The following is a 13,615-nucleotide window of genomic DNA, read 5'->3' as shown; positions in this document are numbered from 1 at the left end:
TTCCAAGATGTTGTAATTTCCTCATGGGTACCATAAAAATGGTATAGTGTGCCTGGTTAATTTTCCGATGCCACAATCAAAAAAAAACAAAGGAACTTTATCTGATTGCTTTTCTCACATTGTATAATGTTTTCCTTTGTGTAAGTATATAGTAGGCATCTATATCAAGCATTGTACAGATTTTCTATTAAAGAGGTCCAACTATCTAAAAACCATTTATTCATGAGGCCCCGCATGCATACATTCTCCCATCCAAGACACTGTTGATGCTAAAAGCCATTTAGCCTAGCAAATCAGGTGTCCCCAGCCTGCACCACCCACCCTTCAGCCCATATGCCAAATGTCATGATCATAAATGATCCATCATTCTCAGCTGCCAGGCTTATGGAGGGCAAAACCAAGTTCTATCTGATCATAGCTACAGACCTATTGCCTGTTCCTGAGCATGTGGCACTAGGCATGCTTTGATTTCACTTGGCTCTTTAATTGTGTCTTTTTTTTTTTTTTTTTTTTTTAATTTTTTTTTAAAATATATTTTATTGATTTTTTTACAGAGAGGAAGGGAGAGAGACAGAGAGCCAGAAACATCGATGAGAGAGAAACATCGATCGGCTGCCTCCTGCACATCCCCCACCGGGGATGTACCCGCAACCCAGGCACATGCCCCTGACCGGAATCGAACCTGGGACCCTTCAGTCCGCAGGCCGACGCTCTATCCGCTGAGCCAAACCGGTTTTGGCTAATTGTGTCTTTAATTGTGCTTGCTGCCAGCTTAAATGGGACACCATGGCATCATATCCTGCAGATTTTAAATTAAAGTTTGAGACCCCCTCTGGACAGGCAGAGTATTCAATTTAACACTAATTGGCATTACATGTGATTATTTGGTAAAAAACATGATTTTCCTGAAAAGAACACTTTCTTTCTCTTGCTTTACAAAGCCCAGAAATATTAAGAAAACAACTAGGGATGCATGCAAAGATTCTATATAAGGATCCTAGCATTGTGTTTATATTGGCAGAAACCTGGAAACAAACATTTTTAATGGGGAATTCTGTACATAAAGGGTAATAGAGACCAATCCAACAATTTATTTAATGTTACAAATAATTTTTCACATGGGAAGATGCTTGTGATAAGTTGTTAAGTGGAAAAAGTTGAAGAATTGCAGGAATGATATGATATCACTTTTCTCTATGGCTTAGAAAAAAAGACTGGAAGGGTACCAATATCAAAATCTAAATAATTACCTTTGGGTGGTGAGAATAACATTCATGTTTATATTATTCATTTAATAATATCTAATTTTATCTCTAATTTTCAAAAAAATGCATTACTTTGGCAAAAAGAAATCATTATTTAGCAAAGTCTATCATTGATCCCTGCAGAAAATATGCAACAAAGGGATTTATTTTGAAATTTTTATTTTTTATACATTTTTTAATTTTTTAAGAAAATTTTCCCTTTCCTTTATGGAGGGTAGTTTATTTTATTTTTATGTTAATCCTCACCTGAGGATATTTTTCCATTGATTTTCAGAGAGAGTGGAAGTGAGAGGGAGAGACCGAGAGAAACATCCATCTGAGAGAGACACATCATTTGGTTGCCTCCCACATGTGCCCTGACCCGAGATACGTGTCCTTGACCAGAATCGAATGTGGGACCCTACAGTCTTTAGGCCAAGGCTCTATCCACTGAGCCAAACAAGCTAGGGCTATTTTGAAATTTTTAAATCAAACCTTTATCTCCACCAACCCTGCGTGGTACACTGATAATTCTCTATTACTACTGAGTTGATAATTTCTAATGGAATTATGAGGATGAATAGTGTGTTTTTATAGTCATGAGAAGTTGAGCACTGAAGTGACATATTGCAAATGTCCATTCTCATGTTCCATTACATCCAAAGTTCCACCTGAGAGGGTGCCTTTATGTCTGTGTGTTTTTCTTGCAGAGTCAAAGATGTTTGTCTTGCTCTATGTTACAAGTTTTGCCATTTGTGTAAGTGGACAACCTCGAGGTAATCAGTTCAAAGGAGAGAGCTACGCCCCAAGATATATCTGTAGCATCCCTGGCTTACCTGGACCTCCTGGCCCTCCTGGAGCAAGTGGCTCCCCTGGACCCCACGGTCGGATCGGCCTTCCAGGACGAGATGGGAGAGACGGCAGGAAAGGAGAGAAAGGCGAAAAGGGGGCTGCAGGTAATGAATGATGAGGCTTGAAAAAAAACCCCTCCTTCACCCTCCCTGAAAACTATTCCCTTTCTTTGTTGCTTTCTCTAAATCCCTCCTCTACTTCACCTTCATCAAACATAAAAATGTATTGCGTGTTGACTATGCTTCAGACTCTGCTCTAGACTCTACATGCATTCTCGTTTTATTGTAATGATGACTCTTTCTGGGGGACGTCATCGCATTTTATAGGTGGGAACACTGAGCAATGCCACAATCAAGTGAATTACTAGCGAAGGAAGAGCAGAGCTGGATTCCAACATCAGATGCCTATGACCACTGGGGCTGGTACATCCAGCAGGTCATGCCTGCATGCAAGAGGGTGTGATGGATGGACAGAGAGATGAACAGGAGGGGAGGTGAAGCAGAGGCAGAATTAGGAGCCAAAAGCCTGATGCTTCCTGCTCTGCACTAATATCCTGAACATAAAGGGGTTCCAGGGTTTTTTTTCCAAAGATGGAATGACAATGGTAATGTGTAGCCTACATTTCCTGGTTCATCTCTCTGTCCTGTAGAAGCGAGAAAAAATAGGTTTCTTATAGCTCTTTACAGCAACACAATGTCCCCTCGTCTTTCAGTAATTTTCACTTTCCCCCCACAAATAACTTGTCCCAGGAAGCTTGCCAGATTTTCCAGCCCTTCAGAGTAAAATGGATTGAAATTCTAGAGAGGCCGTGTTCACCCAAAAGTTGGGACAAAAGATGGGCACAAAATGTCAATAGATCTAAGAAGTGTGTCTCTCTCTAGTCATTGCACTTCATTTAGTGCTGTTATATGAAACAATATAATATATATGCAAATTACTGGCTAATTACAGTGGGGCCTTGACTTATGAGTTTAATTCGTTCCGTGACGGAGCTTGTAACTCAAATTACTCGTATGTCAAATCTTAAAGTGAACGAGTAAGACACGTGATGCTGGGCTGATGTTGTGGCATTCACTGTGACGTTTGCTGTGCCAACTAGCGGTGGGGTATCTGAAGCTGGCTGGTAAACTGAATTTTAGCTCACAACTCAAAGCAAAAAAATCGGCCGAGAGATGGCTCATATCTCAAAAAACTCGTTAGTCGGGACAGTCGTAAGTCAAGGCCCCACTATATTCATTTCTGAATTTGTCATGGAGAAAATATTTGGCAAATCAGTAGCTACCGAATGCATGTATATTGTCCAATATTAGATAAAGAATTTTTAGGTGAAAGTTCAACATCAGATAAAGAACTGTTAATTGGGAGCTTCAATCTTCTCTTTCAAACCTTTTCATACAACAGCATGACACAACTTACTGTGTCATGATCAAGAATGTCCTTAGTAACACAAAGATCATAGTTAGGTATTACCAACACTTTTAGTTTGCTATGCCTGGAAGCAGTAATATAGTGATTACACAAACATCCATTGGATTCAGAAAAACTTACTAGTTGTACCAGTTAATAATGCGGATTTTTTTCAATAGATGGAGTTACACATATGTTGATATATATGCGATTTGATATGTATGCTATTTTGTTGTATTGACAAGCTTCAAAACTTCATATGTCAAATTTTCTGAAGGTGTTAACATCATAGATATTTTTACACTTAAAAATGTTGAATTTATTATCCATAAATGAGTGAGATCATGTGGTATTTTTCTTTCATTAACTGGCTTATTTCACTTAGCATAATGCTCTCCAGTTCCATCCATGCTGTTGAAATTGGTAAGAATTCCTTCTTTTAACTGATGAACAAAAATAGATACAAAGGCAGAGCAGCATTGAACAGACTGTCAAACTACAGTGGGAACCCCGGGGAGGGTTGAGGGGGAGGGGATAAGAGATCAACCAAAGGACTTGTATGCATGCATATAAGCATAACCAATGGACACAAGACACTGGGGGGTAGGGGAGGCCGGGGGAATGTCAAGGGTGTGGGGAAGGAGACATATGTAATACTCTTTGTAATACTTTAAGCAATAAAACAAAATTAAACAAAATTTTTTAAAATTAAAAAACAAAACAAAACAAAAAATGTTGAATTTTGTGCCAAAAAGAAGAGCATTTGCAGGAAGTTTTAATTCATTATTTTATTGTGAAGAAAAAGTTATTGTATACTTCGGGAAGCTTATGGTGAACATGTTCCATCTCAAGATACTTGTGAACGCTGGTTTAAATGCTTTAAAAGTGATGATTTCAATGTGAAAGACAAAGAACATCCACGTCAACCAAAAAAGTTTGAAGACCAACAATTACAAGCATGATTGGGTGAAGATGCGTGTCAAACTCAAAACAACTTGCAGAAAGATTAAACGTTGCTCAGCAAACAATTTCCTACTATTTACAAGCAATGGGAAAGATTTTAAAGGAAGGAAAATGGGTGCCACATCAACTGAATGAAAGACAAATGGAAAACCGAAAAGTAATCAGTAAAATGTTGCTTCAACAGCACGAAAGAAAGTCTTTTTTGCATTGAAGTGTGACTGGCGATGAAAAGTGGATTTAGCCAAACCCGGTTTGGCTCAGTGGATAGAGCGTCGGCCTGCGGACTGAAAGGTCCCAGGTTCGATTCCGGTCAAGGGCATGTATCTTGGTTGCAGGCACATCCCCAGTAGGGAGTGTGCAGGAGGCAGCTGATCGATGTTTCTCTCTCATCGATGTTTCTAACTCTCTGTCTCTCTCTCTTCCTCTCTGTAAAAAATCAATAAAATATATATTTAAAAAAAAAGAAAAGTGGATTTATTTTGAGAATCCCAAATACACAGAATCCAGGCCAACCATCAACATTGACTGTATGTAAGGCCAAATTGCTTTGGAAAGAAGACAATGCTCTGCATTTGGTGGGATCAGGAAAGTGTGTTGTATTATGAACTTCTAAAACTGGATGAAACCGTTAATGCTGATCGCTACTGACAACAAATAATCAATTTGAACCATGCTTTGGTCGTGAAACAACCAGAATGTGCCAGAAGACACAGCAAAGTAATTTTGCTTCATGATAATGCACCATCACACACTTCAAAACCAGTTACGGACACATTAAAAGATCTTGCCTGGGAAGTATTAACCCACCACCATATTCACCAGACCTTGCTCCTTCAGATTACCACTTGTTCCAATCGATGGCACACGCGCTTTCTGAGCAGCACTTCAAAACGTACGAAGAAGTGGAAAATTGGGTCTCTGAATGGTTTGCCTCAAAACAAGAAAAGTTCTATTGAAACGGTATCCACAAATTACCTGAAAGAAGAGAGAAATGTGTAGCTAGCGATGGATATTACTTTGAATAAAGCACTTTTGATGTTTCTCTTGAAATCATTTTGTTTTCTTTGATTACAAAATCCACATTATTAACTGGTACACCTAGTAGGCTGAAATCTTGGTTCCTTCGGTTACTGCTTAGTATCATTGGGAAAATAGCCTCTTTGAGCCTCAGTGTTCTCATTTGTAAATAGGGGGTAGTAAGGGTGATTGTGAAGATTAAGGATAATAATACATGTAAAACATGCAATAGAATAAGTGCCATGTGGTAAGCACTCAGGAAATGTTAGCTGCTATTACATGTGACATTGTGATCTGCAAATATGAGTCATAGCTAAGTTCGTGAATATCCAAAGCTACATAATTAACTAGAAATGAGTGATCTGTCTCATAAGCTAGTTCTATTGTTATTTAAAGATGTTTATGAATATGCATTCAGATTAAATCAAATGCTCATGATTGCTCCAATTTTAACCATGCATGTGGCCAACTACCCCCCCATATTCATCAATCCATTTATTCATCCATCCACTCATGCCTTATTCACTCCACAAGCTTTTTGCACACCTATTGCTACTCAGGATTGTTCTAGACCAGTGTTTCATAACCTCCACCCTATGACATTTTGGGCTGAATAATTATTTACTGTGGATGACTATCCTGTATGAACTTCAGCAGGTTCCCAGTGCGTACGAGGGTCACCCCCACAAGTGTGATAACCAAAAATGTCTCCAGACATTCCTAACACTCCTTTGGTGGGTGCTGTGAAAATGCTTCTCATTGAAAAACTGGTTCCAGACACAGAGAACACAAACCTGAATATGACGTTGTCCTTGCCTCAATAAGCAAACATGTGGATATGGGAGTCTAATATGGAAAAACACAATCACAATACCAGGTGGGGCAAAAGTAGGTTTACAGTTGTTTGTATAGAAAACAATGCAATAATTAAAATATAATAATACAAGAATAAGCCATGTTTTTCATACTCACAACTGTAAACCTACTTTTACCCTGACCTGTATGTAATCATCATCATCATCATAATAATAACCATTTACTAAGAACTTACTATACCTATGTATCAGAAATTTTACATTTAATACTTACTGTCCACCATAATCGTTTTAGCAATTATTGTAATCAGCAATAACAATAATGTTACAAATGGGAAAAATGGAGATTTAAAAATAAAATTACTTTCCCAGCCTGAGATTATTTAAATCCAATATCCACATGCCCATGCATAAGGATATATGACAGCTAAGACAGGAAAAGTAAGAACACCTTTGCGATCAATGAAGAGGAGCACACCACAATGACAAATAGCAGGAACAGAGCCCTGGGGCTTTGGGGACATGTTTTCAATGTGGCTGAACAGGACACAGCCCAGCTGGAAGCTTCTCTTCCCTCTTCCCACTTAGTGACACTATGAAGGCCTTCTCATTTATGTGCCCTTGGTGATCATCCCCACAGCATTTACCCCAACCAAGTGCATGCAGAATCAAGCATAGTTTGGGTCCAATTTCCCCATCCTAAATTACACTCACAGAGCTTATTATACTTAATTATACATTTTCTGCTGAAATATTTGTCTCCTTCACTGGTCGATAGCAATTACTGTTGTCTCATATTATTAACATTTAATGTAATTTGAATGCACATCCACATAAATATCTTCAAATACCACTAGACACTCCTCATGAAATAGATAATTCTGGGTTATTATATGGTTTTGGATATTTATGGACTTAGCTAAGACCCATATTTGCAGATCACAATATAATCTACTTATATAAAAACCATGGGTGGTGTTCATCACATACAGATGAACAGCGACCGAGCAGAAGGAAGTCAGTCCTACAGGGGTTGTCTTGGCAATGGCTGCGCCCTCCCCCAAGCTGTTTCCCGGAGCTGTTTCCTGTAAGGGCAGAGTTTGAGGCAGGAACCCGCCCTGGGAGGGTGGAGGCAGATCTTTCTAAAGTGTGCCGCACCAACATGGGGTGAACCTGAGTGGGGCGGCTGAAAGGCTGAGAAAAGACAGACAAGAGAATGAAAGCCAGGTCTTGGTGGGACGCTGCTTCTCTGAGAGACAGCGACCACTCCCACAGCTATGCCTTTATTTTATAGCAGATGCTACGAGGCAAAGTAAGGGCGTGACCAAGATGTTTACAAACATTCTCCTGGGTTTCAATCCTACTCAACTACATGCACCTGAACTCTATCAAGCCCACATCACTCAGGCACGTGGGGCCACTTGTTCGGACCATACGTTCAAGCTTACAACTACAGCTGTTGGCTATAATTGTGCTGGGAGGGCCCTGCCCTCCAAGCTGGGACTTGCACGTGGCAATGAGAGGACTGTGCCCTCTCATCAGTCCAAGGCTTGAACCTGTCCAAAACACTGTAGCGGCTCCTCACAATAAAGTTTTAATTCTGTTTCTTTGTTACTAATGTTGTGGGCCCACCCCATAACAAAGAAACAAAGGAAAATTTCCCCATGGAATTTCTGAATAGTATTACTCCTTCGGGAATGCTGTGTCATAAATTAAAATTGAAAGTGGTTGCAATCATCATGCTATTGAGAAATCTCAATAGTAAATGGGGTCTTTGTAATGGTACCAGATTTATTATCAAAAAATTATGACCTAACATTATCGAAGCTGAAGTATTAACAGGATCTGCAGAGGGAGAGGCTGTTCTGATTCCAAGAATTAATTTGTGCCCATCTGACACTGGCCTCCCATTTAAATTAATTCGATGATGGTTTCCCGTGATGCCAGCTTTTGTGATGACTATTAATAAATCACAAGAACAAACTAGACAGAGTAGGCATGTTCCTACCTGAACCCATTTTTGCACATGGTCAGTTATATGTTGCTTTCTCTCGAGTTTGAAGAGCATGTGATGTTACAGTTAAAGTTCCAAGTACTTCATCACAAGGGAAATGAGTCAAGCACTCTGAAAGTGTTTTCACTCTTAATGTGGTGTACAGGGAGATATTAGAATAAGTTTAATCACTTTATCAGTCATTGTTTGCATCACTGTTGTTTTTATATCATGCCTCTGTTGTTGTTATATCCTTTTGTTACTGTTTATTTATTAATAAATTTATATATGATTTTCATATACATTTTACTAATTTCCTTTCATCTCTCACATTTCTATTATAGAGAAAGGGCAAATAGCAATATTAAAATATCTCTGCTAATTAATTCCTTTTTTTAAAAAATATTTTTTATTGATTTTTTACAGAGAGGAAGGGAGAAGGGTAGAGAGTTAGAAACATCGATGAGAGAGAAACATCGATCAGCTGCCTCCTGCACACTCCCCACTGGGGATGTACCCGCAACCAAGGTACATGCCCTTGACCAGAATCGAACCTGGGACCCTTGAGTCAGCAGGCTGATGCTCTATCCACTGAGCCAAACCAGTTAGGACAATTAATTCCATTTTAATGTGCACGAATTTCATGCACCGGGCTACTAGTATGTAATAATAGCTACCTTGAAGGTAGAGCAGGTGTCGTTCATGTCAAGGTCTCACTTAGCCCTAATACAGTGCCTGGCATGCAGTGATGGTCAATAAACATTAGATGGTTCAGGTGGATGCATGCATGCATAAATCCATGGATGGGTGGGTGGGTGGGTGGATGGATGGATGGATGAAAGAAAGAAATGGCACTGAAAAAAATGTTTGTAAGCCCATATCATGGAGAGTTGAGTAGAAATCCTTTCTCTCCAAGCTTTAGTACTTAAGCATAGATAATAATTTATCCATAATTCTCTTCTCTGTACAGTCATATGTCTGCCTGAATAGGGAGATGGAGAATGATCTATCCCTTCTTTCTATTCTTCATTCATTGGTCCTTAGCACAGGGGCAAATCTGTGATGTGAACAGGAAGAATTACTATAAATTATTACAGCTAGTCCCTGATTATCTAACTCCCAGTAGTTGAGAATAGTAAACAACTACAGAAAATCCAAACATTGAAATTGTGACAACCTTTTCATTGTAAAATTGCATCTTAGTATTTATGGTTTGATCTCAAAGAATTTTCAATGGGATGAGACCTCAAGTGATCTAATCCAACACCTTCATTTCAAGGTCTGGGAAACTAAAGTCAGAGGGATGAAGCCCCTTTGTCAAATTCACCTAATTCCTGGCTGAACTAGGGTTTTATCCCTGGTCTGCTTAGTCACTGTTTACTGCTTTTCCCACCAGATTTGGATCTAGTTTCTTCATAGCACAAATGGAGTATTTGGAACTCAGACAAGAATTGACTTGTTCAAAGGCAAAAGAGGCAAAAGGATTTGAGTACATAATGAAATTTAATGGTCAAATAGTTACTGATGCCAAAATGTGTGGGGGGTTTTTTAATTAATGCACCAAAAGTCACTGATGAAGACAACAGAAGTTGAGCTTCTATTGAAGATAAAATAACAACTTAGAAGTTGTTGTCTTTGATTCCAAAGTTAATTTATTAACCAAATAATATTTATATTATATATCTATCAAAAACAAGTAATCATTGAGAGGCCAAACTCTTGTAGCCTTATTCAAGAAATAAATACCAGATTGTGTTCTGGCTGGAGTCAGTGGAATTTCAATTTAAAAACAAATGTCACCCTGGCCACTGTGGCTCAATTGGTTGGAGCATCATCCATACTGAAAGGTCACGGGTTTGATTTCTGGTCTGGCCACATGCCCAGGTTTCAGGTTTGATCCCTGATTGGGGTGCAAACAAGGACAACAAATTGATGTTTCTCTCTCTCTCTCTCTCCCTCCCTCCCTCTCCCTCTTCTTCTCCCTCTTCTTTCCTCTCTAAAATCAATAAAAACATATCCTTGGGTAAAAATTTAAAAAGACAGAAAGAAAGAAAAGAAAAAAGAGAACACATGTCATCTATAGCTAGAGAACACTTCTATGATCAGTAATAATGCTGGTCTCACACACCAAAAAAATGCATTCATTTTTAGCATCTTTTGTGCACCATAAATTGTCAAACAGTGTCTTTATAAAATTATAGAAACAAAATATTTGATGTTTTAAGAGTAAAGCTTTAATTCTTTTCAAATTTACATTATCCAGAACACTTTATTGCTAAATTTGCCAAATAACTGAAAATGATAAAACTCACACCAGTGCATATGTAATATATTGAAAAAAATGCTAGCAAAGCACTATCAAGATAAAAAGGCTTAGCTTAATATAAGTTCCTGAAAATAAACTACACAATATATCAACAATATATTTTCCCTGACTACAAAGTACATTACAAATATCCAAATAATTTGGATATTTTTGAGAATGTACCATTACATAAGCACTTTTTATGGAATGGATTTGGCTATAAAATTGGATGACATTTTTTATGCTATTAAGTCATTGCTATTACACATACGATTTAAAAATTAAATAGATGTTGCTTATCACTTTCAAGCCATGATCACTATTTCTCTGCATTTAGCTGATGGTTGATCTGTAGACATAAAACATTGGGCAAACAGAAAATATTTCTCTATGGTGATTTTCAATTTGTTGAAATCTTTTCACAGCTGCTATGTCTTTTCTATATGTAAGGAGACCAGAGAAATTAAAGGACTTGCCTAAAATGATACAGCCCTTAGCTGTAGAGCCAAATCAAATTTAGGATTCTTGATTCCAGCCCCAAAGGTAAGAGGCATTTTGATGAAGGGGAAGCATCCGTAGACTGAGACTTGGATTCCAGTCCTGTCCTTGCTTCATCTCTCTTGGGTTCAGTTTTCTCCTCCATAAAAGACTTACTGCACAGTGTGGCAGTCACTGTTGTTGGGTTATTGTAGCATAGTGAGCCCTCACTATGCCTGGAGCCCTTTACAATTCACACTCTAGCCACAGAAATGCTCAGGCTTCCGAGTCAGGCAGGCATAAGTTCAGGTCATAGCTCCGTCACTCACTAGTTCTATCTCCTTGAGCAAATGAACTTCTCCATGGCTACGTTTCTTCATCTACAATGGAAGTAATAATAATAAGGCCTAGCTCATAAAACTGTCGCAAATCTTGAAGAAGATAATACATGTAAATAAAATGCTGTTCCTGATGTATAGCAAGTGTTCAATAAATATGAGCTAATCTCATTCGATTCTTTTTCATTTATTTTTTTTCTTCTTTTTTTCTGATTAATTCTTTTATTATTAATACTAATAGTAGGATGAGGCATGAGAGAGAACTGCCTCTCAGGATCCACTTGGTTCTGAATGCCCCCATGACTTCACCCTGAAGAATGATATCAACATCATTCTCCTTAAATTCCTTCTGTAGTAATGAGTACCTGTAATGTAACTAATTTAGTGACAGGTAATCCATCATCAGAATGATAGTTAAATATTTTTAATTAGTCAGAATGAAATGATTTCTCACATAGGAAAATTTACTTGAAATTATGATGAAATTTTTCTATTTCCATTATAGTGATTCAGATTTTTTAAAAAATCATTGTTTAGTAGTACACAGTTGAAAGTTGTCTGAAAAGATTAATGTATGGAATGCTGGGACTATGTGGGCATGCTTTTTGTCACTCTGTATTTAGAGGAATCATTAATTAAAGTTTAAACTCTTTTTAAAGGTTTGAGAGGTAAGACTGGACCGCTGGGCCTTGCTGGAGAGAAAGGGAACCAAGGAGAAATGGGGAAGAAGGGACCCATGGGACCAGAGGGTGAGAAAGGAGAAGTTGGTCCAGCTGGGCCTGCTGGACTGAAGGGAGACAGAGGAGAGCAAGGGGACCCAGGGCTGCCTGGAGTTTGTAGATGTGGAAGCATCGTGCTCAAATCTGCCTTTTCTGTTGGCATCACCACCAGCTACCCAGAAGAGAGGCTCCCGATCATATTTAACAAGGTCCTCTTCAATGAGGGAGAACACTACAACCCTGCCACAGGGAAGTTCATCTGTGCTTTCCCAGGAATCTACTACTTTTCTTATGATATCACATTGGCCAATAAGCATCTGGCAATCGGGCTGGTGCACAATGGGCAGTACCGGATAAAGACCTTCGACGCCAACACAGGGAACCATGATGTGGCTTCAGGGTCCACAGTCATCTATCTGCAGCCGGAAGATGAAGTCTGGCTGGAGATCTTCTTCAATGACCAGAATGGCCTCTTCTCAGACCCAGGTTGGGCAGACAGCTTGTTCTCCGGATTTCTCCTGTACGTTGACACAGATTACCTAGATTCCATATCAGAAGACGACGAGCTGTGACCAAGACTGCTGACCAGCAGGTTCCAGAATCCTTGTGGGAGACACTTTGATTTCATCGAGGGGCCCTGGAAGGTAGAATACACAGCAATGAGGTCCAAAGACTCCCGCTCCGATTCCAGAGTATTTACAGACAGCTCTAGAGACATTTATTATTAAAACAAGATGATTCACCAAACTATTGAAACCATACCAAGATGAATGATATAAAACAATACCCCAGATATGAATTCTCTTGAAAGCAGTGTTCATAAATATTTAAACAAATCCAAGACGATGTTAACAATTTTTTTTTATTAAATTTCCTGAGTGATCAGACCAGACGGCAATGATAATGTCTCATTAAATCTTTATAAAATCACATTTTGGCCTGTTATTTAAAAGAATCATAACATCCCAGACAAAAATCTTTGATAATTCTCCAAACGCTATAGTTAGTCAGAAACCAAAGGTAAGTGATGCTGAGGAATGTCAAGCAATTTAAGTGAAGTCATGATTTTCTTTTTTATTATTTCTTCCTTCGTGCTTGTACGTGAAACACAAGGTTTATTCTTGTATTATTATGTATTTATTAAGTATTATATTCAAAAGTGGATACAACTATAAACCTGCTTTTGCCCCACCCTGTACATTTACTCAACAACTCTTTTATTTTTATCTTTATTGTTGAGAGTATTACAGATGTCACCCTCTTCCCCCCACCCAATACCTCCCTCCACCCAGTTCCCGCCCCACCCCAGGCATTCACCACCCTATTGTCTATGTCCATAGGTAATGCATATCTATCTATTTAAAGGTTAATATGTTAAGTGTCCTTCCCTCCATCTAGGTAATGACGTCACATAGCAACGCCTAGCTTCTTCTCCCAAGCAACGACTAGCCTCCTTGCAGTTTCTTCAGCCCAGGAACACTTTAG

General features: G+C 38.7%; 1 protein-coding gene across 5 annotated transcripts in view; it reads left to right on the top strand.

Annotated features, from left to right (window-relative positions):
• The window catches only part of C1QTNF7 (C1q and TNF related 7), a 97,023-nt gene extending 84,006 nt beyond the window's left edge, over positions 1 to 13,017 (top strand). For all 5 annotated transcript variants that reach the window (XM_070411122.1, XM_070411094.1, XM_070411085.1 and 2 more), the window contains 2 exons: positions 1,955 to 2,200; positions 12,071 to 13,017. In XM_070411122.1, coding sequence (XP_070267223.1) covers positions 1,963 to 2,200; positions 12,071 to 12,702 — 870 coding nt within the window. In that variant the 5' untranslated portion in view covers positions 1,955 to 1,962 and the 3' untranslated portion in view covers positions 12,703 to 13,017. The remainder of the gene's footprint in view (positions 1 to 1,954; positions 2,201 to 12,070) is intronic.
• The last annotated feature ends 598 nt before the right edge of the window (positions 13,018 to 13,615 follow it).

The sequence above is a fragment of the Myotis yumanensis genome, unplaced genomic scaffold (genome assembly GCF_028538775.1).
Source record: "Myotis yumanensis isolate MYYU_CA2020_CCGP unplaced genomic scaffold, mMyoYum1.0.hap1 SCAF_1, whole genome shotgun sequence".
NCBI lineage: Eukaryota > Metazoa > Chordata > Mammalia > Chiroptera > Vespertilionidae > Myotis > Myotis yumanensis.
This window is presented reverse-complemented; position numbering and strand designations above follow the sequence as displayed.